Source organism: Aythya marila, assembly GCF_965140915.1.
Source record: "Aythya marila genome assembly, chromosome: 19".
Classification (NCBI taxonomy): domain Eukaryota; kingdom Metazoa; phylum Chordata; class Aves; order Anseriformes; family Anatidae; genus Aythya; species Aythya marila.
The window spans coordinates 6,575,697-6,601,781 of record NC_139060.1 but is presented as its reverse complement, the minus strand read 5'-3'; the positions used below and the strand labels follow the sequence as shown (position 1 = coordinate 6,601,781).

Sequence of the window (26,085 nt, the reverse complement as noted above, 5' to 3'; positions counted from 1 at the left end):
CCACCTCGGGGGGCACCTCGGCATCCCCATCCCCTTGCCCAGCTCGGGGGGGGGTGGGGAGTGAAAAAACGTCCACGGGGGGGGGGGAAAAATCGAAAAATCACGGGCGGGCAGTGGCGGGGACGCATGCGTGCCGCCTCCCCCCGCCGGTGCCCCCCCGGCTTCGCCGCAGGAAACCGGCTGGCGGCCGCGGATCGGCGCCGGGGGAGGCGAGGGGTTAAGCGGGGTGGGGGCATCCCGGGCCGAGAGGTGTGAATTCCGCCTGCTTTTTTCCCCCCCCCCTTTTCCTAGTCTCCCCCCCCAGCGCTATAAGAGCGGCTGCGAGGGCTGGGGGGAGCCACTGCGGCGGCTCCTCCTCGCTGCGAGCCCGGCGCTGGTGGCTGCGCTTTGAAGTCGGGGAGGAGGAGGAGGAAGAAGAAGAGGAAGAGGAGGGAGCGGCTGGGGCTGCCGCTGCTCCCCGGCACCCGCAGCATCGCCAGGTACAGGGAAAGGGCTGAGGGTAAGGGGGGGGGGGGGGGGGGGGGGGCGAGAGGCGACGCCGTGGTACCCGGTGGGTGCAGCCCCGGGGGCTCCATCCTTTGCCGGCTCCAAATTCTCCGAAATGCCCTTTTTTAAGCTTTTTTTTTTTTTTTTTTTTTTTTCCTTCTTCCCCCTTTTTCTTTTTTTCCTCCCCCTTTTATTTATGCATGCAAACTCTTCGCCGAATCTCGGGTATTTAAGCATGAAACTCCTCGCTGAGTCTCTCGGATAAACTCTGAGCAAGCCAGTTTATTGGCTTGCAATCAGAAGTGTCTGGGAGCCTTAATGAAAACCAAGTGTAAGGCAAAGCGCAGCCACCTGTCCCCGGCATCCCCGGCCAAGAGCTCCGGGCTTCAATTAATCAACGGAGCCGCGATTTGGAAAGTGTCTCCCGCGAGCTGCACCTCGGTGCAGGGCTGATAGCAAAACCGAGCTGGGACCCGGAGCCCCTCTGGGGATTGCTGCGAGCCAGCCACCAAAAGCTGGGCAGGCGCTGCCAGCACGTCTGCGTTTCCCAAACTGCTGCAAAAGCCTCTGTGAAAAGAAAAAAGGAGGAGGAAAAAAACACTCTTTATGTTGCAGCCCTGCGGTCGTGCCCTGTCTCCCCAAGGAGCAGCCTCTCTCCCACCTCCCCGCTTCCCCAAAATCCTGTCTAGTTACTCCTCAAAGGGAATTAGCCTGGAGGAGACTGTCTGCATCTCTCTTACAGACGTGCGCTGCTTTGATTGCCTGGAAGCACGATTTCCTGAAACCTGCCTGCTCCTGGCTCTCGCAGCGAGGCTCACAATAAAACGTATTGTGGTTTTGAGCTGGGTTTTATTTAAGAAAATGCCATTCTGGGTTATTCTCTTTCATGAGACAAATGGAGAAGCAGATGGAAGGCTGACACTTGGGATACTTCACTTTGGCGCTTTAATTGCGCATGGTTTCTTTTCTATAAGAACAGGCTTCTCTGGGAATTAGTGTAGAATAAATGAAAAGAGGGAAAAATAGCGGCTGCTAATTGCGTATTGTTTTGTCTGCTTATGAAGCCTGTAAGTGGGAATATTGAAATGCATTGCTTTTCTGAAAGCCAGTGACACTTCTTGTCACTCGCTGCCTCCTATGCTGTGCCTGCTTTGGTGTCAGCCCTGCTCCTTCCCCAGGCAGGCTCGGAGCCCAGCTCACGCTGCTGTTATCAGGTGTAGCCCCTGGGAACCAGCACAGAGGTGGGATTTGGAAGATGGCAACTGAGATGGGATAGAACCTGTCTGTGTTAGTGTGGCCTCTAATTAAATAGAGGCTCTGGATCAAGTCCTTGGAGTCACTGGTGGCACTCAGCTGACCAGGAATGCTGAATGAGATGTGCACTGGGTATCCCGGGCTGCAGAGCAGCCTCCTCACCCCCTGGTCTGGATGGGGTCTCGCTCAGTGAGGTGTGTGGTTGCTTTCTAGAATGAAGATCCTCAGGTGGAGGTGGAGCAGCATCTCCTGCAGCGCCCAGGCCCAGCTGAAAGGTGCCCTGGCCCTTCTCTTCATGGGCAACGTTGCCTTTGTGATAGCTCAGGTAAGCAGGTCACCTCGCTGGGGGTCTCTGGGCTTCAACGTGGTGCAGCACACAGCAGGCGGTGGTGATGCTGCCAGCAGAGCAGCTCCATTGCCCCTGACACTGGGGTCACACCAGTGGCAGCAGTGGGGGGTGTCAAGGACCCTCCTGAAGTGACAGCCCTGGTGGCACATGTATGGGGAACATGTGGGCTCCTCCAGCCTGCCATGGGCATCCTGTGCCACCACGGAGCAGATCTGCAAGGGTTTGCTTCAGGTTCTGGCTGCCACCAGCTCTTCGGCTCCCTGAGTTCACTGTGGAGCGAGAGCAGACGTGGGGAGGGGGGTGAGGGTTGTCTGGGAGCTTGGTTTTGCCGACTGAGCTGAACAATGAACGCTTCCCTTCCCAAGGAATCCTAAATATTGCGATTTCATTCCAACTCGTAATGAAAGCACAATTGAAAAAGCAGAATTTCTTGCAAGAAGGGAGTCTCAGGCTTGACCTCAGCTGTGAAGGGAATGCCTCTTAGCCCTGGGGTGGCACAGTATGGGCTGTGAAGGGACGGGTGGCTGGGCAGGCAACGTGGGGTGAGCACCCAAAGCTTTTTCTCTCCCCAACCCGTCTGTACGTGAGCAGGACGTGCCACAGACCTCCAACAGCCTGGAGGAGGGTGCGGATGTGACCGCCTACTGGTGGGGCGAGTGGACCAAGTGGACGGCGTGCACGAGGACCTGTGGTGGGGGTGTCAAGTCCCAGGAGAGGCACTGCCTGCGGCAGAGGTACTGCGCTGCGCTTCGTGGTGGGGACAGGGGGGGCAAAACCTCCAGTTCGTGTGCTGGTGGGTCTGGCCCAGGTCATTGCTCTGTAGATAAGCGTTGGTGAAGAGTTGTTGGCTGGCAAACCCCACTGGAGCAGAAGGTAAGAGTGCCTGGAGCATCTCGTTACTAGGAGGCTGTGTCCTGGCTGTCCCCTTTGGGCTGTCCCTGAGGTTTCTCCTGCAGGATCGGCGCAGATGGGCAGCGGGTGCAGCACCGTGCTGCTCTCAGGGCTCCTGGCACAGCACCGTGGTGTGGGGCTGGATGGGGGCTGCTGGTGCCAGCTGCTTGTGCAGGGCTCTGCCCTGTTGGGGTGGCTTCCCCAAGGCCCCCAGTCCCTGAGGGATGTTGTGACAAGCAGCTCATGGTACAGGTGGCAAAGCCAGCGAGACCTTTGCCTTCTACTTCAGTGAGACCACGGTTTCACCGTGTGGCTCTGCTACATGGAGACAGGTCTCCCAGAAGCAGGGGACAAATGTTCTTTTTAAAGGGTGAAAGGAAAGGTCTCTGACCCCTGTCTAACCGTTGTTTCTTTATTCAGAAGAAAGTCAGTGAGTGGGCTGGCTAATAAAACTTGCACTGGAACATCCAAAAGATACCAGCTCTGCAAAGTACAAGTAAGGATATCCTTTTTCTCATTGGTGAAGTTTGATTTTTTTTTTTTCTTTAAAGAAAAAAAGAGAAGTCTTGCTTGCTTCATATGGCATTTCTGTGTCCCTTGGAGTGGGGACACCACTTGTCCTGTAGCTGTCACCCCACCGCCTCTGCAAGCAGCTGGAGCTCCATTCTCTGGCCCTTGTCACCGCTGTGCTGGGGGCTTTGGGTCCCTTTGTGTGTGCTGGGGCCATAAAACCCAGCAGGCTGCTCTTTGCCATCTCCCCAGGGGGTTTCCCCAGCTGTCCTTGCACTGGGTGGAGGAGGAGGAAGATGTGGTTCCGCACAGGGCAGGCAATGGAAAAGCTCCTTGCAGCCGGTCGAGATGTGCCAGAACCCTTTCCTACAGTCTGTTTTCATCAGGATGTTAATGTATCCCGTTCTAGGAGTGCCCTGCAAACGGAAGGAGCTTTCGAGAGGAGCAGTGTTCATCCTTTAACTCCCATGTGTATAATGGAAGAACGTATCAATGGAAACCTTTATATCCTGGTAACAAGACATTCTTTGTGTGTTTCATAATGCCTAGCCAAAATATTTTGATAGTTATGATGCTATAGACTGCAGGAAGGCTCCTCCTCTGCTGTTTTAAAGTGATTTTTCAGAGACACAATCAGCTGTCTCCCAAGTTCAAAGGAGGCTTTTGCAGCTGCAGGGTTACTTAAAAAATGAAATAACAAATATATTCATGGCTGAATCCTTCAGTCTGTTTTGGTCATCGCTCCCAAGGACCGGAGCTGAAAGGCTGGAGGAGGATGAGAGCACGGGGTGATGCCCTGTACGGGCAGGGAGGGTCCAGCTTCCCCAGACAAGTGTCCTTTGAGCTGGGGCCACTGCCTCCCGGTGACGCCTGCTGCCTCCCCCGCAGCTCCTGAGCTTTGCCAAACGTCACCGAGATGAGGTTAGGCAGCTCGGTCATCTGGGGTGAGCGACACAGAGCTGCAGGAATAATTTAGGAGTCAGACTGAGGTTTGTTTTTTCACTTATTTATTTTTAGGCACCTCATGCCCATTGGATTCAGGCTTTTTTTTTTTTTTTTTTTTTTTTTTTTCCTCTGGGACCTCAGGCAGTGGCATGTAGGTGTCTAAAAATAGAGACAGGAAGTTTTCTTATTTCAGGTGTCTCTGTACATACCCAAGAACAATTAATTTTGCTTCATGAAGTTACTTGTTGCCTCCTTTCAAGTGAACCAAGCCCCTGTCTCGCCAGCCTCTTGGCAGGGGTGGCAGGGCTTGGCTGCTTGGCTCTGACTGCTTGGCTGGCTCTGTCCCCTTTCTATGGCAAGGCAACAACTTCTTTAAACGTAATTCACTACTCGAGATGATTCACCGGAACAGTTACAGTGAATTGTTTTGTTTTTTAGCAGGCGTTCACGTGGCTCCCGGGGGATTTGCAGGATAATGTTTTGCCATTGATGCTGCCTTGCTTGGGTGCGCAGGCCAGTGGGTATATCGCTGCTCCCTCCTTGGCGGAGTGTTAATGCTTGGCGCTGGATTGCTGGTGCAAACGTGAATTTGTCGCTTGCTTCCTGTGGGTATTATAAAGTGTCTGTTGGGCGCGGGTCTGCTGTGCCAGTGGGTGCAGCCAGCCAGCTGTCTGCAGAAAGCAAGGGGCAAATGGAGTCCAGCTGGGGTGAATGATTATGAAAAAGCTCTTACGTTTTAAGCTGCTATGGCTTGAATATAGCCTTGTATATCTATTTAAAACAATGAATGTCTATGCTAATGTAACTTAAGTATTAAATATTGATGTGTGAACATGCATATGTTGTTGTGTAATGTATGTATCGCTACTGCAAGCCCTTGCACAGAGTAGTGGCATCCTCAAGCGGGTGCTGGCGATGCCGCTAGCATCAGCAGCTGCATCTGTTGCTGGCAAAGTCAAAAGCCAAAGCCTGGCTGTGCAAAGGCTTGCAGCAGCAGGCTGTCACGCTCTCAGAAGCACAATCTCCTGTCCAGCCTGCAAGCACAGGAGGTTGTAGCTCTTGAAGCGCTGGCTGCCGTGCAGTTGTGTTGTTGCTGCCATTGTTTAGCTTGGCAGCGATTCTTTGACATTGGTTGGATGAAAGTTATTGTTTCTGCTGTTTTTGAATGTGTCTTTATATCCTTTCCCCTTAGATGACTATGTTCACATTTCTAGCAAGCCCTGTGACCTCCATTGCACCACTGTGGATGGTCAGAGACAGTTAATGGTTCAGGCTCGGGATGGAACATCCTGCAAATACACTGATTTCCGAGGGGTTTGCGTGTCTGGAAAATGTGAGGTTGTTAAACATTATAGCAAAAATATTGTTAGTAGCATTCAGAGAGTTACAAGGGGTGCAATATTTGCCTGACCCTCAGTACTCTGTGCCTTTTCTAGCCAATTGGCTGCGATGGCATTCTGTTTTCCACCCACACCTTGGATAAATGTGGAGTTTGCCAAGGAGATGGGAGCAGCTGCACTCATGTGACTGGGAGTTACCGGAAAGGAAACTCTCATCTTGGTAAGGCTCTAAAGGTTCCTTTGCTTTGGGGCAGAGGGCTTTTTTAATTGCATTTGTGTTTTTGGTTAACTGCTTTCACTTTTACTAAGTGCACTGCCTCAGCTTTTTCCTCTGCATGTTCTTCTTGTGTTGATGCCACTTTTAGATTTGCGCAGGGAAGCCCTTCTGTAAAAGCGGTAATTTCTCATGACATTTCTCAGAAATACAAAATCTGTGAATGGTGCAACAGGGTTATGCAAGAGGCTGCTGTCTCTGATTTAGTTTGATTTCCCATGACCCAGTAAAACCAGAAATAAATGCCTTGTAACAACAGGAAGCTAGGGTGTTTTGAAAGACCGGGATTTCTGAAATTAGCGTGAGGTAAAGCAACAGAACCTAGTCGTCCTAAATATAGCGGTCTGATTTGGGAATAATGATTAATGCTCACTGGGGACCAGTTAACACAGAGCAAGCTGAAGTAATTGCAGTGGTGTTAGTAGGATTTGTCCCATCACTTACCTAGCACTAGGCAAAGGGGAACTGGGGGAGAAGCAGGCTGTAATCTTGCACTTGGTGGGTCTTGTAGACCAACTAGCATAGGGTGTCCTACCCCAGGACTGCTTCTCTAGCTAGCAAAGTCTTCAGACATGTTCTTTCACCAGTTTATTTAAACTTCATATTTGTGCATATAAGGATTGCATCCTTTCCATCTCTTGACTGCATTAACCCATCATAAAGCAAGATTTGTTGCGTACGCTCTTTTATTTTCTATTACCAGTAAGCTCCTACTTGCAGCCTAACAGTTAACATTAATCTCCATTAAAATCTGTAACTCCTGTAAGTCTCTGGAACAGAGCCAGTCTGCTTGCAATATTGCAGTGCTGACTACTGAGCATTTTGTTCAGATAACTCGTTAAAAAGTTCTCCTTTCATTAATCTGTAGTTTCCCGTAGGCTATTCTTTGGTAACGCACATTCCTGCTGGAGCAAGGGATATCCAGATAGTAGAACGGAAAAAATCTGCAGATGTTCTGGGTGTGTATAACCTCTTGGTACTTCCCTAGAATGCATGTGTATGCTAGCTAATACTTTTTTCCAACGTGGATATGAATGTAGCTTTATTGTGGACATGAGCTCAATCCACAGTCAGTGTAAATGACCATGTCGTATGAGCCAGTGCGTTTCTCTTCACCTGGGCTGTGTATTTTGGCATTAAAATGATCAAAATGCAGAGCTGTTGGTCAATATTATTGAAACAATTAACAAAATATGCTAGTGCTGGGTCATAGCCTGGTGACTTCACCTCTCTTGTGATCCCCGTGATCCTTCCTAGCTTGGGGAATGCGCAATGCTCCATGACGGCACTACCCAGGAGATGTCTATGGGCTGCCTCATCAAGTGCTGGTGGCATGAGGCTGATCTCTGATGGAGGTGGCAGAGCTGCTCAGGAAGGGTGTGGACAAACCTGGCCTTGCCCAACAGAGGCTCATGTTTGCTGCCGTCATGCTCTGGTGCTGCCTCAGAGGCTCATGGCCATGTGTAGGAAGGCTTGGATAAAAAGGGCTGCATTTAGTACAGGTCCTGGGCTTGCTCTGGCAGAACTGCCTTGGGCCAGTGCTGGGCTTGGTGTAAGTAGTTCAGGGCTCCCAGAGAAGCAGCTTCTGCTGCCAGCCCCCGGCAGTCTGCTTATTGTCTGCGGATCTGTTCTTATTTAATGGTTGTGCTGAGCCGGGGCCTTGGGCCAACACGCCCAACAGCTTGCAGTGTAAGGAAAGCGTGGCCCAGAGCTCTGGGCAAGGACTGGCACAATAAATGTTAGAAATATATTGTGATGTATCTGCCACAAAAAGCAGGAAAAATGTATTTTGTTACTCTGACGCTCCAATAACTTTATACCCTGAATAAATAGTGGCAGTATTGTATATCTCTCATCACAGTTGATGGAAACAATTCTTATTCTTTCTCACATTTTAAGCTGTGGCTGATGAAGCTGGCTACTATTTCTTCAATGGGAACTACAAAGTTGACAGTCCGAAGAACTTCAACATTGCAGGCACGGTGTTCAAGTACCGCAGGCCCATGGATGTCTATGAGACTGGCATAGAGTATATCGTTGCCCAAGGACCGACAAATCAAGGACTGAACATAATGGTGTGCATTGGCTGTTTTTGGGGGGAGTGATGGGAAAAGCTGCATTGGATCCTGGGGGGTGGCTTCACAGCTCCCCTGGGAGCATTCCTTGCATGAACCTGTTTTATTTGCATTGTTAAATAAAAGCCCAGGCAGGGCTGTGAATAATGAACGTGGGCTTGGTAGCCCCTCTCTGCAGGGAGAAGTTGCCTGAGGCACTGTGGGGGATTTCTCTTCTTGGTGTGTTTCATCAGAATTACCTGCTGCAAAAAGTGAAAATAAGAAATTGGGCCAGCTAGCTTAGATAAGTGCACAAACTTTAAAACTCTTTTTTTGGAAGCAAACCATCTAAAACTAGGCAGATAGAGAAAAGTAATTTAATTGGCTTCTGGGCAGCCAGCCAGAGCCCCACTCCTGCCATCTTCTGTGTAGCCACGGGCTTCCCTGAGGGGGAAGGGGTGGTGGCTTGGGTGCTCAGAAAGCATGAAGTCAGTTAAGGGGTGGCAGTGCCTGAGCTGAGTCCCATACAGGGGATGTAGTAGCAGAAGGGGTATGTCCCCCTTGTTCACTGTAATGCCACAAAAAGGGGGTTGTGCATATGATGATGGTAACTTGTGATAGGTCTTGGTGATTGCTCAGAGGCAGGGGAAGGAGTTCTGCCTGGGGCTCCCAGCCCCAAGCTGGGTCTGATCCTGGTGTGGTGATGCAGAAAAAAAAAAAAAAAAAAAAAAAAAAAAACACAAAACAACAACAAAAAAACCTTGAATAACTGTGCTATGCTCCAGCTGTATGAAGCTGGCAATCCAAGGGAAAGCAGTTTGGAAACAGCAAGGTGGATGCTCACCAACTGTCAAGTCCAAGATGAATCACGAACTTTGTGTGCCAGTATTCACTGCATCCGTTAACAATGTCATGTTTGCTAGGTCTGGAATCAAAATGGCAAGAATCCATCCATCACGTTTGAATACACTCTCCTGAGGAAGCCACACTCAAAAAATCTCCAGCCCATCTACTACACCTTCTCTGAGTCAGATAGTGAAGAAAGCAGAGAGTTTGATGGAGACGTGCCATTGGGCTTTATCCAACACAACGCAACCTATTTTGGGAAAATCTCCAGGGAAAGGATAGACTTGGAGAACCAGGTGTTTGGAAGACAGGACACGGAGGAAGATTTAAACTTGAGCAAAGGTCAGGAAACCAATGAGGTCTATGAAAGAGCAGAAACAATTGACTGTGAGCCAAAACTGAAGGGCAAACAACCCAAAGGTAAGGAGGAGACTTGGGCCTCACCGTTCTGCTCTCAGAGCTCTTGTTGAGAAATGCTCTGTTTCTGACTCTAGTGATCCTGCTGGTTCGTTTTTTGGAAACCTTGGAAAGTTCTTTAAAACGTGTCTGCTCATAAATCCTCTTTGCCCTTCAGGTTCTGGTTTCTGGCGGGTGGGGGGTGGCCATGGGTAAGGTCTCCCCACCGGTGCCCTGCGGTGCTTTGCCTGGTCCCAAGGAGGGGAGGGAGCCCTGGGTGTGCAAATCTCCCCCTCATGGCCTCCTGTCACCTCCCTCTTATCCACAGCCCCAGCAACCTCCTTCCCACCCCAGTCCCTCAGGCATCCCATCACCAAACTGCCCCGGGGGCCTTCCCTGCATGGCTGTGTGGGCTCGGGAGCTGGGGGCAACTTCTTTCCTACCTCTGCTACTGCTTGGGGCAGTGCTGCCAGGAGCCAGGCTCCTCCTTGCGCCTCACAGTAGCAAGGTGAGGCCTGAGGAGAGCTGTGGACTCTTCCCAAGTGGGTGCAACTCCATGAGGTCCCCCAAATCCCCTGCTCCTGCCTCTAGCCTCTGACAGAGCTCAGGCTCTGGTGTGTCCCTGCTGCTCTGGGCTGCTTTCGCCTCCCAGCCTGAATGCATTTTGTGGTTGTCATCGTTGTTTCCCCTGTTGGCTCCAATCTAGATTCAAACGTAACCAGGTCTACTTACCAGACAGACCATGATGACAGAGACTTCGACCCCAGGCTCACCTCCAGAGAATTCCTTTCGGAGAATGCCATCACAGACAAGCTGCTGGACAAGTCCTCTGACTCGAAGGAGCTGGTGCTCAACATGACCATGAACAGCATCTTCGCCCAGGGAGACCCGCTCAACTCTGTGGGGTCGCACATTGACAGCCTTTATGTTGACTATGAGGACACGGATGGCCTGGTGACCTACACCATCAATGGCACCTACATGGAGCTGAGCAATGGCAAAGCCGTCAACACATCTGCAGAGACGCCCTTCTCAAACACCACTGTCACCATGACCAGCCCTCAAGGGAACAGAACCCACAAAGCAAGGTAGGAGACACGTCTTTCTACTCGATCCTATTTATTGTTTGTTCTCAACTCTTAATAGCACTGTACTCAATGCAGACCCCATTGCATGGTTTCTACCTGCTTTGGAAGCCAGAAGGTAAGTGGGAGTAGGATGCCATAAAAGCTTTCCACCAGGGGTTAATCTGGAAGGAAAGGTTTGGGAGCAGAAAGTTGAGAGATCTGCTAAGCAATAAGAAAACTCACTGCCCTCCTTAGTGGGGGGTGTCAGCTATTCATGCTGCTGACTGTCAGCACGCTTTTGGCTCTTGGCCTGCTGTAACGTGTTATTAGAGCCATGGCCATAATGAAGCTTCTCTTCCTTTCTTCTCTTGATGTCCTGCTCTGACTTCCCCAGGCCCCCTCCTAGTTCTAAAGCAGCAGAAGTTGGTCTGGCCCCTTTCTGTGCCCCCTGTTGACTGCCTCCCACGGTCTTCCTCACTCGAGTTGGCAGGAACGTGCCCACAGCAGACCCTGAGGCTAGACCTGCTGCTTACTTGTCGGCTGGAGAGGCACAGCAGAGCTAGAGCTTTGTGTAGGGCCTGCAAAAATAGTCTGGGTTTGTCGGCTTAATGGAGGAAGATACAGTGCAATTAGTCATTGCTTTGATAAGGATATCAAAAGCTCTCTGGCAGCTTCAAGTGGTTAATAATAGACTGGCACTTCACATCTCTTTGATGGCTGGTTAGAAGTGGTAGAGTTACAAAGATGCAATGGGAAGGTTTTAAAAAAAAAACACAGCAAAAAAAACACAACATAATCTGTCGTCAGCAGCATAATTCATCTGGGCTGGGAAGTCTCAGGATAGTGCTTGTCCTCATGTCTGAGTGCCTCCTGAGTTGCCCTGGGGCTCACAGCAGCACGTTCCCAGCGTGGGCTTGCAGGGACAGACCAGCTTCTTGGGAGCCATCAGGTCCCAGATCCACAGCCGTGGATTCAGGTCCCTCCTGTTTGTTTTGGGGTCCCCAGCACCCAGGTCTCCTCCTAGCTGTGCTGCCCCAACCCCTCTGTCCCCCAGCTCCCCACAGGGAAGCTGTGGGTTGTGTTGCTGAACTGCAGAAGATGTAAAACTCTGAACAAACCCTCTCTGGCTCTAGTTAGCTGTATTTACTTAGAACTATGCTAGCTTATGCTAAAGAAGCTTATGCTAAAGAAAATGTCCATGCAGCCAAACATATCCACAGACTTCTTAATGATAAGAACACTTAAACGCTGCCAAGGGCTTGTCTATCATCTCTCCTCGTGGCTTGGCTTGGAAAGCCTGCCTTCAGCTGCCAAAGCAAGCATTTCATTAGCACTCTGACAAGCGAGGGCAGCGCTGTCAGCTCCCTTCCTTGTGCTGTGGGGCGAGGAGGGAGCCTGCCCTGCAGCTGAGGTCCTGCCTGGTCCCAGCACCCTCCCTGTGTGGCCTTGCTCAGCACCCTGTAACTCACAGTCTCTGTTTCGGTAGCAGTTAAATGGGGCTGATGCTTTTCTGCCTCCTGGGAATGCAGGGAACTGTACGTGCTTTGAAATTCAGAGCAGCTTGGCTATTGCAGGATAAAACAAAAAAGACTGTTAGTGCCTTGAGTGCAGTTCCCTGTGACGCTTAACAAAAAACCCAAACCAAATAATAAGAAAAAACAAACAAACCAAAAAGCAAACCCTCCTTCCGATATCCCCAACCACCCCTCTATCAAAGGCACAGCTCAGGGATTTAAACCCATTCAGGATGGGTACCAAGCATTGCAGAACAAAGCCAAGGGAGGAATGGGAAGAAAATTGCAATGTTCCTTCTTCCCACCAGTCTTGGGAATAAAATAAGGATTTTTTTTCAGATCTAAACAGTAATAGCTGAAAAAGACCTTTTGGCTTTGGAGTTTTGCAGTAGCCAAAGGCTGCACCCAGGGCAAGCAGGAGCTGTGCATGTGGAAATATGACGTGATAGCAGGGTATGGGGTCTGGCTTGCCCCCTCTTGCCCCCTCATCCCACCAACCACCAGCACGGTGCTGGAGCAGGAGGTATGCGAGGAGCAGTGGAGGCCCTAGGCTTGTTCCTCCAGGAGGAGGGATGGTAATGCAGAGCCAGGCTGGAGGCACCACCCGGGGGGGACACTGTTGGGGCACCAGGGAAACCTCTGCTCTGAGGATCTACCCTTGGAGAGGGGCAAAACTAGGCAGGGCAAGGCCCTGTGTGCCCCATCTCATCCTGAGCTCAGCCTAGTTTTGGGAAGGAGCTTGGACCTGACACGTCCCAAACCCATCCCTCCCAGACCAGGGATGGAAAGTTGGATTTTTGCTGGCTTCCACTTCCTTAAGTGAAGGTGCTGGAGAGGGTCACCTGCTTGCGGGCTGTAAGCAGCCAGCTGTAGCTGTGCACACAAGACAGGAGACCCACCTCTAAGCAACTTTTTTCTTGAACACAGCCTTTAGTGCCTGTGCCATCCTGCCCCGTTACATCCCTGGAGCCAGCCCCATGGGGCCGGGCTGTTGCGCCCTGGCAGCATCACCACTGGGGCTTGTCCTGCACTGGGGTCATTTCCTGGTCCCATGCACTCATTTTTATTTCTTTCTCCTGTTATGAGGGCTGTTTAGGGAAGATGGGCAGCCAAAACAGCAGCTGCTGCCAGAAAGGGCTGTCTGTTTCCACTGCCCCAGAAAGGAATTTCATTAGAAAGCAGCAACAAGGGCTGTCGGGCACTTGGCACAAGAGCCCCGTGCTTGCTTTTGGTGCTGTTGTCCACATGAAAAATGTAGACGAAGTGCAGGCAGGGAAGAGAACACTTGACATTATAATAATGCTTGTAAATACATTACAAAAAGAGGGGAAAAAAATAAAGCCTACTTTGTTTGTAGGGCAATGTGCTGCTGTTTGTATTTAGGGATAAAAAAATGTTATTTGGTGCAGCTTGAAAGGGTAAGAGCTGAACGGTGCCATATGACCAAACGTCTGACCTGCCCAGAAAGAGCTTGTCCCTGTGACCTCATTACATATAGGAGAAGCTCTTCAGGGTCTCATACATTAAAGGGATGAAGCTGAAGGGGGGATGAAGCTGAAGGGTTTTCCATCCTCAGATGTGAAATGAAGCTTATTTTGAAGACGACTTTCAGCTGATAATGTGGTGTTTACTTTGGTGCCTCAGAGAGCAGGGTGCAGGGCAGAGGAGCTAGGTCACAGCCCCTTTTCCAGGCAAACTGAAATAATGAAAATATAAAAGCCAGATGTTGACTGCATGTGAAGGGCTCTTTCTGAAAGCTGTCCTGGGGGCAGCAGCCAGCACAGGCGGCACCAGGGCTGCTGGTGGCAGTGGCTGGTGCGGCTCTGGCGGAGCTGTTTTGGCAAGATAAAGCACTACTTATGGCAAGCCGAGGTGGTTGTTTTTTGTGCAAAAATAGCCACATTCGTTTCAGTTCCATTTCAAACACAGGAAGCGAGCGTTTGCCAAAATGACAGGCAGAATCAACAGGGAGAAGGAGAATTGTTTGTAATCCTCCTGGAGGATCATTGGAAGGAGGGTGGGTGTGGAAGGAAATGCCTGGATTCTCACCAGTGTCCTCTTAAAGGTGGATCTGATAGGCTGGACCTGAACTTTCTCTTATGATCACCTAAATAAGGCAATTCCAGAGCTTCTGCTGCCTAGAAATCATATAAGCTACATATCTTGCCAGGCCAGAGACAGCTGGATGTCAGGATACAACCTTGTCCGCTCTTCCATCAGGGTAGAGACTTGCAGGCTTTGAGCGAAGGTCTGAGAACTTTGTTGTAAAGGTGCAGTATCCCTGATGTGTTACAACATTTCAGGACGTACGCCGCACTGACCCGGGAGAAGCTGCTGTTCTTGGTTTGACAGATGCTTTTTCACATACCAGGCTGAATCTGTTATCCCCTTCCCACTGGGCATTACGCGTTTGAACGTAGCGTGAACACGAGAGATGCAAATCAGGCATCCAAACCAAAACAATCCAGCGAGAGTGGCCCAAGCAACAGGTAGGCGGCCGGCGGGGCCTTTGTGTGCCAAAATCCCACGCCACGTGTAGGCTCGAGGCTGCCCAGCTCGGAGCAGCCGAAAATCCGCCTGCGCTGAGCAGCGCGCGGCGGCGTGCCGGGTCGGCCCCGGAGGCGCAGGGGAGGAGATACTGCACCTTTAGCCGCCGTTACGCCGAGGGCCAGGTGTATTTGAGCAGAACAAATGCAAACTTTTTTGTTTAAATTCTGAACTGTTTCTACTTGTGGGTATTTTTATCCCATTCTCTCTATTTCTAGACAGTGGAAGCTCTGCCTCTAACCGGGCTGGGGATTCTACTTGGGGCTCAGGACAGGTATGTTGTGAAATGAAACGGAACAATTCAAACAAACAAACCCCAAAATCAGAACAACCAAACCCAACCGACAAACAAAGCCAATCCCCTCCCAAACCCAACCTGCTCGCAGATGTCTCTCTCTGACGTGGCGTGTCACGGCTCTCCTTGTAAATGCTATTTTTTATTTTTTTTTTTTTTTTGCTTATCGCTAGAAACAGATTGAAGTTGTTAAGAAAGGGCCAAGGTGTGAGTGCTGCTGACATGTACAGGTGGAAGCTTTCCTCCCATGAACCCTGCAGCTCTACATGTACCACAGGTAGTTATAAGACGCAGCCAAACGCAGCCTCTGCACAGCCGCCGAAACCACCCGGTGTGTGAGTCGCTTTTACGTCTCGTAGGGATGGGAAGGACCTGGTGATGTGCAGGGGATCTCTCCATCACTAGATCTGGTGTAGCACGACCCCACGTCCCCCAGTGTAGTCTTGCAAAGCCGGGGGGGTCACAGCTCAGCCCCCCGAGCTCTGCGGAGCCACTGGTTCGTGCTGCTGGGGAGGAGAGGAAAGCCCCCAGGGTCTCACCCCGTGGGCGTTTTGTGCAAAGCGTTTGTGAGCTGCAAAAAGCTCCCTGCCCGCCTGCATTTACCAGCCCGGTGGGGTCCTAACACTTCTTGCTGGGTTTGAGCACGTCGGCTCCTTGAACCAGGGCAGACGTGACAGCGAGGGGATTGAAATCTGTGCAGCCAGGCTCCTGCTTTTCATGGCTTTTTATTTCCTGTTCCCTTTTGAACATTCAGGGGGTTATGAAAAGCTCAGCTTCTTTCCGACAGAGTGAAATTTTGAAGATTGTTCAGCTCTGGCAGGAAACAAAGCAGCACTTGGCTTTTTGATTTAGTTTTGTTTCTCCCACCCCTCCTGCTGCTGAGCCTGGTCTCAGCTGCAATGGTGTCAACCTGGAACAGCAACACATCTGCCAAAGCCTGGCCTCTGTTCTTTTTTTCCTGAATTCCCCCTTTTTTTTGCCCTGCAAAAGCTCTGAGCCCCCTCTCCTTTGCTCCTTCATTGGGGGGGGGGGGGGGGAAGTTGGCGGTGTCCCTGGTCCCCTGCACTACTGGGCATGAGCCCTCTGCTTGCTGATGCAGTCCCTGAAATAATCCAGATGCTGTGGGGCTCCTACAGTTACAAGGACAAAGGGCAAAAGAGGAGACCACAGTCTAGGGGATGCCTTTTAGAAAAGCAAATACAATGATTTTATTTATTTTTTTAAGGGTGCCAGGCACCTGCACACAGTGTGCAGGTAGCAGGAGCTTTGCAAGCCATCCTCCTCCCCAGAATCCCATCAGCCGCACGTTCTGGGTCATTTTTGGCTTTTTTGATCCCCTCTGATCAAATCTTCCCCTTGACTGGGACAGGCTGCTCTGCCCAATTTGCAGTCAGCAGGGAGAGGCTCTGCTTAAATTTCTCCTTTCTCATTACCTTTTCCTAATGACACCTCACAGAGAAGCCATACGATGTCAGGAGCTGGAGACCTCTCTTTTTTTTTGTTTGTTTGTTTTTGTTTTGTTTGTTTGTTTTCATGTAAACCACGGGAGCTGCCTCACAGACCCGTTGCCCTAAGCATTTCCTATGAAAACACGTTGCTTGTATGTTATTGGTGGTGAGCCCTGCACATGGTGGCTGTACCCACTTCTGGAGACCTTGCCAGTGTTGCCTTTGGTGGCTGCTGTCACCCTCCCTGCTGGGCAGCATCCTCCCCGTGGGCAGAAAGTCAGGTTTGCTGCTTTCCCGCAGGAGGAAATTTTGGAAAACACGGGGGAGGAGGGGAAAGAAAAAAGGAAAAAAAAAAAAAAAAAAACCAAAAAAAAAAACAAAAAACAAATTTGGATATCAAAAGTCACCAAGCGTCCTCTGTGTGTGTGTATTCTCTTTGAAACCAGGAGTGATGTCCACGTATGCTATGTGTGTGCGCTATGACGGGATCGAAGTGGACGATACGTACTGTGATGCCATGACCCGCCCCGAGCCCGTCCATGAGTTCTGTGCTGGGAGAGAGTGCCAGCCAAGGTACCGCCTCGCAGGGCGCTTCCTCTGCCGGGGATGCATCGAGGGGGGGGCAGCACGGTGTGGGGGGCAGCAGGGATATGGGGCGTGTGCCCCTAGCACCCCAGCCCTCCTGCCCCGCTTGCCTGGGCTGCCCTGGGGCACAGCGAGGCTTCCCCTCGAGGGTTGTGGTTTCGGCTGATGGGTTGAAAGCTCCCCAACCTCCTGGTGGTTTGCAGCTTGTAAACTGCACCCGTCCGGACCTGTGCCTTCTTTGGCATCCTAAATGTTACTGGGGTTTGCTTGCAGTCAGAGCAAAGTGTGGGATAGTGGTGCGGACAGGAACCTGTTTTCCTTCTGTCGTGGCTTTTTATCCAAAAAGCGTGCTTTGGGTTGCGGTCCTGAGCCAAACCGTGCAGCTTGGGTGCATCTCTGCTGCTGGTTTGTAACACGGGATGTGCGTGTTGGAACAGCAGTCACCCATGACTGTCGGAGTGAGGACTTGATGAGGTCAGACTGGGGCAGTGCAAAGGGATAAGGGAAGGTCTGGGGCATGCCCTGAAATGGTCTCATTCAGCAGCAGCACAAAGTGAGGCCAGGGTGGCAGCAGGGACCAGGCACAGCCCTACAAAAACACAGAGCGGTTGTTTTCAGCTTGGGTAACTGTGAAGGACAGCTGGTCGTGCTGGAGAGGGTGAGGGGATGGAAAGCACGTGCCTGTCGTGCTGGTGGCATCTCGCCGGACTCTGCACATTGAGGCTGAAAGCCAGAGCAGCTCATGGTGTGAGTGAGGAGAGCACAGGGAGGGGAATGGTGCTGCCGGGAGCAGCCTGGTCCTGAGGGCACCACGAGGACTTTATTTGCACTAGCTTGGTGTTTTCCTAGCATGAGTGTCGGGATGTCCCACTGGTCTCTTATGAAGCCAGCTCCTCCTTGGGTTTGTGCTGCTCCGGTTCCCTGGGCTTTAGCATGGTGAGTGGGGTAGCTGTGAATGCAGCAGGAGAGCAGGTGGATGAAGGAGCTGCTGGGGGCCCAGATGGGGCAGCCTGATGCCACGGAGATTCTCCTGTAGCTAAAGCCAAAAGAAATTCTTGATTTGCCTGAGAGCTGTCTGATCTGGGTGGGAAAGACCTTGGTTTCCTCTCCTTTCTGCGCTCAGGTGGCACCTTGAAATGTGACAGCCTGCTGTGGCTGCAGGGTGTGAGGCTGGTGTGCAGGGGGGACATTGTCCACATATCCCCAGGGCAGCCTTGTGACCTGATTTGTTTAGATTTTTAGGTTTTTTATTTCTTTAAATGTTATTCTTTATATCAGAGCTCTTAAAATGCTGCTGTACTACAGAAGGCTTGAGCATAGGAGGCTTTTCCCTTGGTTTAGGAGTCGCTCCCTCTCACAGTGGCAGGGGCAGGCATCATCTCAGAGCAGGTCCTACCTTTTCCATCCTGTCACACAAAGTTTGAGCTAGGCTGACCATGGTGCATGAACCTTTGGGGATCTGCAGGGCCGTGGGGTGAGCCCAGTCCTCCCGTGTCCCTTTGGTAGCATTCCCAGCCCGTAGGCATTACAACACGGATGTCCTGCAGTCGTTTGGGTTGTCCCCACTTCCAAACATGCCAGCCTGCGTCCCTCCTTGGGGACTGACTGCGGCACCCCAAAAGGCACCAGCACCCCTCTTCCTTCCTGCTGCCTGCGTCCTGCTCCTCGTCGCCTGTGCTGGCTGTGATAGATGCATCTGTCCCCTCTGTCCTTCAGCTGGTCAGGCAAAAAAAAAAAAACAAACAACAAAGAAAGGTTGAGCGTGAGCAAACAGAGAAACGTGGTGGGTTGGGGAGGGACATCAAATCCCCTGTGGCACGTACTGGCTCTGGGGTTGGGGGGCCGCATGGAGGTGGCGTGGGGTTGTTTTCTCTCTTTTTGAGCAAAGTGATGGTGGTGTGGGTGGTGTGGGGACAGGTGGTCTGGTTTCCCTTGCACAACGCCTCTCTCTCGTCCCGCAGGTGGGAGACGAGCAGCTGGAGCGAGTGCTCCCGCACGTGCGGCGAGGGCTACCAGTTCCGCATCGTGCGCTGCTGGAAGATGATCTCCCCGGGCTTCGACAGCTCCGTCTACAGCGACCTCTGCGAGTCGGCCGACATCACCAGGCCGGACGAGCGCAAGGTCTGCAAAAACCCAGCCTGCGGGCCCCAGTGGGAGATGTCGGAGTGGTCGGAGGTGAGTTTTGGGGAGTTTTGCCTCACCTGTGGCCTTCAGAGACTCAGCACGCGGGGACCTCCTAGGGCACTGGCCCCGATGGCTGCACGTGTTGGTTTGTGCCATCAGAGATGGGATGCTTCCCCTCCTGGGAGCTCCCAAAACGCTTCTTGGTCGTGATTTAAACATCTCCTTCCCTCCTCAGGCTGGGGAGAGCCATTCCCATCGCGCTGCCGATGGAAGGGCTGGTGCCTTCTCTGATTTCGCAGGATGTTTTGACTTTCCTAGTCTGGTAGAGAAAAGCTCCCTGTGCACGTGCTAGCACGATATTTTGACTGGCGTAGCGAGCTGGAGTGGCTTATTTTACCCAAACCCATATATTCCTCCAGCATGTGTCAGGGACAGATTGCTTGAGACACTCCTGGAGTCGTTCGCTCTTAGCCAGCAGCAAAGCTAATCTAATTTGGATCACATCTGAAGCCGGGTGCCAAGTTGGCTTGGGAAATAGGCATAAAAAAAGAGCACGTTTCAGAGATCTGAGGATTAACATATCAGCGCGGTGCGTCTGAGCGCTGTGCTGTTGACACTTTTCCCTGCTTAACGTTATGCATGGAGCAAACGTGTGTATGGGAGACTGCAGTAACTCAAATCCAGTTCTAAATAATGTCACTGCGCTGCGCGGTGCCAAATTTATCCACAGGATAAAAATCTCAGTTCTGTGGTTTGGGGAAAACATTCTCGAAGGACACGAAAAGCAGCTGGCTGTTCCTGCGAAGGAAGTGAGGGAGATCTCACTCCTGGCCTTAAGCGGCAGCTACAACCTTTCAGCTCCGATATTGGGCAGTTTTGGTGCCTTGGTTTTTTGTTTTGTTTTGTTTTGTTTTGTTTTTTCACCCTCTGGCTTCTGTGGGTCTGGGGGGGTTTGCTCAAGCAGGGCTGGAAGCAGATACATTCAGAGGCTGAGCCAGGCTCTGACCCAGCTCCATGCCCGAAAAATGCCACGAAGGCTCAGGTGGCCCCCCCAGAGCGTGGCTGCTGGGCTCTCACAGCACCCAGGCAGGATGCAGCCCCTCCTGCACTGCTGAACCTGATTGCTGAGGCTGTTTGGGGCTGCTGTTTTTTTTTTTTTTTTTTTTTTTCCAGGAGAGGGGCAGCTTTGCTCCCTCTAATTTTACAGCTGCATTTAAATGCATTTTCAGTATGCATTTTTAGAGAGTTTTAGGTTAAAAACATTAAAATAAATAAAAACCAGCTCCCAGCTTCCATCACCTTTAACCAGACCGTGCTGGGGCTGGGGCCATGCTGTGCCGGGTGGGTGCCCTGCTCACGCTGTCCCCTCTGTCCCCAGTGCTCAGCGCGGTGCGGCGAGCGCAGCGTGGTGACCCGGGACATCCGCTGCTCGGAGGAGGAGAAGCTGTGCGATGCCAGCGCCCGGCCCCTGGCTGAAAAGAACTGCACGGGGCCACCCTGCGACCGCCAGTGGACTGTCTCTGACTGGGGACCGGTGAGACCCTGGGCAGGGGACGGGTGGCACCTCCGGGCTCGCCCTGACCACCCGTCCACTCCGCGCTGCATTTCCTGGGGTTTAGGTTTAGTGGGGCTTGTGAGCACCAAACCCTGCCCTGCAGAAGGCTCCTTGCCCATGGCAGGGATGAGCCTGTGCTCCATCCCCATGGGTCAGGGGGGATAGTGGAACCCTGTGCCACCCTGAGAGCCTGGCCAGCTCCTGCTGTTGTCACCCAGCAGGTGCCAAAAGCACCCTGTCTGCTGCTGAGCTTGGCAACGCTGATGCTCCATGCCTAGAAAATGAACCTTTAGCCTTTTTCTCCCCTTTTCCCTTCCTGCACACTTCTGCTACAGAGACCCTCTCCATCCCAAGCTATTTTTACGCAGGGTTTTTTTATTCCCTGGCTAAAAATAAGCAGTTTCCATGGCAGCAGCGGGGCTGCAAAACGCCGTGCGTATCAGCAAGAGCGGCCGCAGGAGAGCCAGGGAGCATCCGCTGCACCCCCCGAGGCTCAGGGCATGGCTTAAGCAGTGAAGGGGGGACACTGGCAGCCACTCGCTTGGCCCCATTTATCTTGGTCTCTGAAAGCCGCCCCATGTTCCCCTGTTTGTGGCACTTCTCCTCCTGCCCGTGCCAAGGAGGTGCCGAGTTTTGCTCGGTGCCAGCGGGATGCGACCGCAGGGCACGTTGGCTGCGGGGGTTCCCCGGGGAAGGATGCGCCCAACTTCCCCGCAGCAAGCATGTGCTGCTTTTTTAATCCAAACCCTGAGGATCCCTTGACAAGGTGGGGCTGGGGAAGAGCTGAGCCCCAAGCAGGCGTCTTGGTCCCCAACCTGGGTCATCCATGGGGCTGGGATTGTGCTGCTTCCCCCGCCGCTGACCGCCTGCTGTGCTCGGTGTGGTTTCAGTGCAGCGGCGGCTGCGGGCAGGGCAGGATGATCCGGCACGTGTACTGCAAAACCAGCGACGGGCGCGTGGTGCCAGAGTCGCAGTGCAACCTGGAGACGAAGCCGCTGGCCATCCACCCCTGCGGGGACAAGAACTGCCCGTCGCACTGGCTGGCGCAGGACTGGGAGCGGGTAAGGTTTGGGGAAGGGGCAGTGCTCATCAGTCCCCTCGGGGGGCAATAGAGGAGGACGCTCTTGGTGCTGGGCAGGGATGGGGGTGCACGGCTCTCAGCCCCGCTTGCATCCCCGCAGTGCAACACCACGTGCGGCCGGGGGGTGAAGAAAAGGATCGTGCTCTGCCTCGAGATCGTCAACGGCAAGATCAAGACCCGCAACCCTGCTGACTGCGACGTGGCCAAGAAGCCCGTGGAGGAGACGACGTGCTTCGAGCGGCCGTGCTTCAAGTGGTACACGACCCCCTGGTCGGAGGTAGGCAGGGAGGGGGCTGGGAGCAGCTCAGGGGACCTACTGTGGGGGGAAATTCCCTTCCTACACCACCTGCAAAAAGCCCCGAGGAGCTGGGTGAAGCTTTGCAAGGTGCAGCCCACAAGGGAGCACATGGAGGAGCCCCTTTGCTTTGCTAGCAGCTCAGGAGAGCCTGCCCTGGCACAACACAGGCAGGACTTGCTGTGAACAGGACCAAGAGATATTTTGGGTTAGCTTTAACATTTTTTTTTTTTTTCCCCTATTATTCTTTTTCACCCCTTTTTCCCTGCACCAGCTTGTAGGAGTGTGGCTGGGGCTGTGCACGGAGCCTGCGCTGCAGCTGCCCCACAGATGGGCAGGGAGCAAAGCTGGGGCCCAGCAAGGTGTGGGGTGATGCTGGGGGCAGGCTGGGCTGTCCCAGTCCTGTGCGGGGCTCCTCTGTGCCGCGAGCAGGGAGACGACGAGCAGCGAAGGGCTGTTCCCAGCTCCCTAACGCAGGCCTTCTCGTCTGCCTGGAGCTCGTTTTGTTTAGTCTTAAAACCCATCCTTGCAGCCTATAATTAGCCCAAGAAACCCTGCTGTAATCCCCGTGCGCCGAGGCATCCAAAGGGCAGCAGGCTGCGAGCGCAGCCCAGGAGCAGCTCTGCGCACCCCAGACACGTTGCACAGACCCCAGCCCTACAGCCCCAATCCGGGGGGGGGTCACGGCCACCCTGGTGCCACCGAGCAGCTCTGAGCCAGGTGGTTTCAGAGAGAGGAGGGAGTTTTGCAGCCCCAGGGGTGGGAGCGTGTCCATGGATCGCTGTCAGCCTGCTGCAGACGTCTGAGTGCTGGCAGTGAGGATGGAGCGAGGGGCCAGCAGTGCGACCAGGGGTGCAGAGCTCAGCCCCCTGCCTCGACGGCTCCAGCGAGGGGGGTTTTTTAGCAGGTCCTGGCTCGGCGCAGACCCCCACGGAGCGGGGTTTCTCGCCTCAGCCCTGAATCTCTGTTCTCCAGTGCACAAAAACCTGCGGCATCGGCGTGAGGATGCGGGATGTGAAGTGCTACCAGGGGAAGGACATCGTCCGTGGCTGTGACCCGCTGGTGAAGCCAGTTGGCAAGCAGACCTGCGACCTGCAGCCCTGCCCCACAGAGCCCCCAGGTGAGCCCCCCCTGGTGTTTTATTTTCCATAGCCCCCCCAGCTTGCTGCTCACCCCAGGGAGGACATAAGAGGGCCCCAGGGACATGGTGCCATGCTTTATCTCTATGTAACCCCATTAAATAAAGGGGAGATTTTAAAAGCAGCGTGCTCTAACCAAAAGATAAAAGGGAGCTGTGGAGAGCTGACCCGGGTGGTGCTTCTGTGTGATTCCAGCTCATGTCTAGGAAGTTTTGTCTGTGCCATTATTTTAATGATTTTTGGTCTCCGAATGTCCCGTGGGATTTGTAACTATCTCATTATCTGACTCGTCTGCTGGCTCAAAGCCCCTGTGATCTTTAGCGAACACGCGGTTCTAATTCTTTAATAGGATTTGGGAATAAGGCTGATGTGGGAGAAGAGCATGGGGGCGGGAGACAGGTTTGGGGCCGGCTCCGGGCCTGGCTGCGGACCTGGGGTGCCCCTGGCTACCAGCTCAGCTTCCCAATGGGTCAGGGGTGCACTGCAGTGCGTTTGGGGTGCCTCAGTGGCTCTGGCAGTCCCTGAGCAGCTCCCCCAGTGAAGAGCCCAAGCTGTGGGGCTGGGACCACGTGCGGCTCCCCCGGGGAAGGTGTGATGAAACGTGTGAACCTTGTACCTCTGCCTGGGCTGATGATGATATTCATGGGGAAACCGCTCGGCTTTTCCAGGGGATGCTCTGCCAGGGAGCACGGACGTGACCGTGGCAGCCGGGGCGGTTTTCTTTTTGCCCAGCCCACGGTATTTAGGGCAGGCTGTGTATGGGACAAAAGGAACTCATGAACTTGCAATGTTGTTTTTTTTTGTTGTTTTTTTTTTTTTTCTTTCTATATCAATGACTTTTTCCTTTTTTCTTCTCTCCCCTCACCAACCTGCCTGCCCCGCAGATGACAGCTGCCAGGACCAGGCGGGAACCAACTGCGCTCTGGCCATCAAGGTGAACCTGTGCAGCCACTGGTACTACAGCAAAGCCTGCTGCCGCTCCTGCCGCGCTCCCCACTCCTAGTGTGGGGCCGGGGGGGCCCGGCCAGGCTTCTCCCCCCACCCACAGGGCCCCAGGCACCGTGCAGGGCGAGCTGCCGGACCCTAAGGGCGCTTCCAACCATCCTTCCCCTGCCGGCGCAGAGCTGCTCCCCTCCCCTCCCTGGTCATCAGAGCTGTACATAGGTCCTGTATATTTGATTTCCCCCGCCGGCAGCCGTTCACCTCTTTTTCCAAGGTCTTGTCCTTTGGTTTCTTTCTGCCTGTGCACGTTTGGGGTTGGCAATAGGGTGGCGTGAGCCTGTTGGAGGGAGAGCACCAGCACCTTTCCCTTGCAGGGGGTGCCTCCTCCCCGATTTATCCCCAAAATCTGAGCTCTCGTTAGCATTTAACACGGTGGGGAGCTGATCTTTGCTAAATGAACTCGAGCCCAGGCCCTTTTTTTTGTAATATGTAGGTGTATACTTTTTCAGAGGATTTTATCTTATAATCAAATGGTAGTTCCATAGTCCTTACAAAAAAAAAAAAAAAGGTAATGCTGACGTATTGTATATAATATGGAAACATAACTGCACTTTATATCACAAAAAAGACGTGCTCTTTTTTAATATATTTGTTTACATACAGTGAACTTTATCCACATAATCATTAATTTGTACTCATATGTATATTTTAATAAAATTGTCATATTTATGGTGGTATCTTGTTTTATTCTCCAGTTTGTGGTGGGTGTTTGCCCCTAGGTGCTGGAGATGTTGGTGGCAGGGCTACCAGTCTGTGTGCTGGGTCTCTTCCTGGGGGAAGAAGAGCAGCTCTCAGCCCATGAAGGGGAAATGCAGCTGCTCTGATAGCCAGGCAGGGAAAAGTCCCTGAATTTGGGGCCTTTCTGGGCCACTGCTCTGGGGTTTGGGATTCTCTGGGAGTTGGGTCCTGGGTTTACGAACTGCCTGATTTCTTCAGGAGCCTGCAGGCAAAAAGAGGTTTGATACGGTACCAACAAAAAAAGGGCTCCCAAAGGAGGTGGTTTTGTTCAGTGTTTCCTTGGGCAGGGGGCTCACCAAGCATCCCCGGTGTTGGTGCCTGTGCCCTAAGCCCAGGTGCTCTCCCCTGTGCTGCACTGGGATCTCACAGGGGGAGTTCCTGCACCTTTGTGATGTTTCTGCAAACAGCACCCTGCCTTTGAAGGTGCTGGTACACAAAGATGGGCCTCAAAGTCCATGGCAAAGTAGTTTATTTCTTTTCTTTTTTTTTTTTTTGCTTTTATTTTTTTCTTTGATGCCTGAAGTCCTGTACAATAGTTCACCAGGTGAAGGTTAGAGAAGGTCAATCATTTGCTTAGTTTCCAAGCGACACTGGAAGGAAAAAAAATTAAAAATAAAAGGAAGAAAAAGAAAAGGAAATAAAGGAAGGCCGGAAAGATAAGTACATTCACAAGAAATGCAAAGGATCTGAAGTCTAAATGCGTTTAACCAAACTGCAGTGAGCACTGTACAACCTGGCTGTGCCACCCGGAGCAGGGAGCTGCTCCCTGGAGCACAGCCCGGGCAGGACCAAACACTGGATATTAAACGTGTACAAAACCAAGCCCAGACCCACCCCCCCCACCCCCCAAGAGAAACCCCAAAAAGTCAAAGATACTCTGCAAAGACCGACTTGTACCTCAAAAGGTTTGGTGGGGAATTAAAAGCCCTCACAGCTAAAATGTCCGGATGGGCTGCAGAAAATATGGGTACACCGATGGCTGTGGAGTGCCAGCTTTTTTCTTCTCATCCCATCTTTAAAATCGATGCCTGACCCAGAGCACAGCGCTGAGGCCATCAGAGTCCATTTGCAGCCCCTGCACCCTCTGCTGCAGCAGGGCGAGCTGTCCCCCGAGTCCAAGGTGATGCTTTTAACCTGAAAACCGCACAGTCCGGGAGCAAGAGGGTACTTGTAAGACAAACCGTACGCGTGGAGGGAGGAATTGAGCCAGGAAGGGGAAAGCAGGGCCTGTGAGCACCCCATGGATGCACCAATGCAAGGTGCAGATCCTGCTACCACAGCTGGAGTGATAACCAAACTGCTCCCTCACTGCTTGGCCAGCACCCAGCACCAGCTCCGTGCCCATGCAGC

At 52.5% G+C, this 26,085-nt stretch overlaps 1 protein-coding gene across 7 annotated transcripts; it reads left to right on the top strand.

The window, feature by feature from the left end:
- Positions 1-282: 282 nt before the first annotated feature.
- On the top strand, positions 283-24,661 carry ADAMTSL2 (ADAMTS like 2). 7 transcript variants are annotated; one of them, XM_082775967.1, is made up of 19 exons: positions 283-479; positions 1,954-2,065; positions 2,681-2,823; positions 3,404-3,476; positions 3,900-4,002; positions 5,628-5,773; positions 5,872-5,995; positions 6,928-7,008; positions 7,949-8,124; positions 9,027-9,369; positions 10,052-10,433; positions 14,942-15,099; positions 16,663-16,789; positions 18,763-18,976; positions 20,304-20,459; positions 21,371-21,541; positions 21,662-21,838; positions 22,832-22,976; positions 23,880-24,661. In XM_082775967.1, exons 2-19 carry the CDS (start codon positions 1,955-1,957, stop codon positions 23,996-23,998), a joined length of 2,949 nt encoding a protein of 982 aa, XP_082632093.1. In that variant the 5' UTR covers positions 283-479; position 1,954; the 3' UTR covers positions 23,999-24,661. The 7 variants fall into 7 exon arrangements, with proteins under 7 accessions (XP_082632093.1, XP_082632096.1, XP_082632095.1 ...); XM_082775970.1 differs by having other exon boundaries at positions 3,401-3,476; positions 9,027-9,291; positions 10,085-10,433; XM_082775969.1 differs by having other exon boundaries at positions 3,401-3,476; positions 9,027-9,291.
- Positions 24,662-26,085: the final 1,424 nt, after the last annotated feature.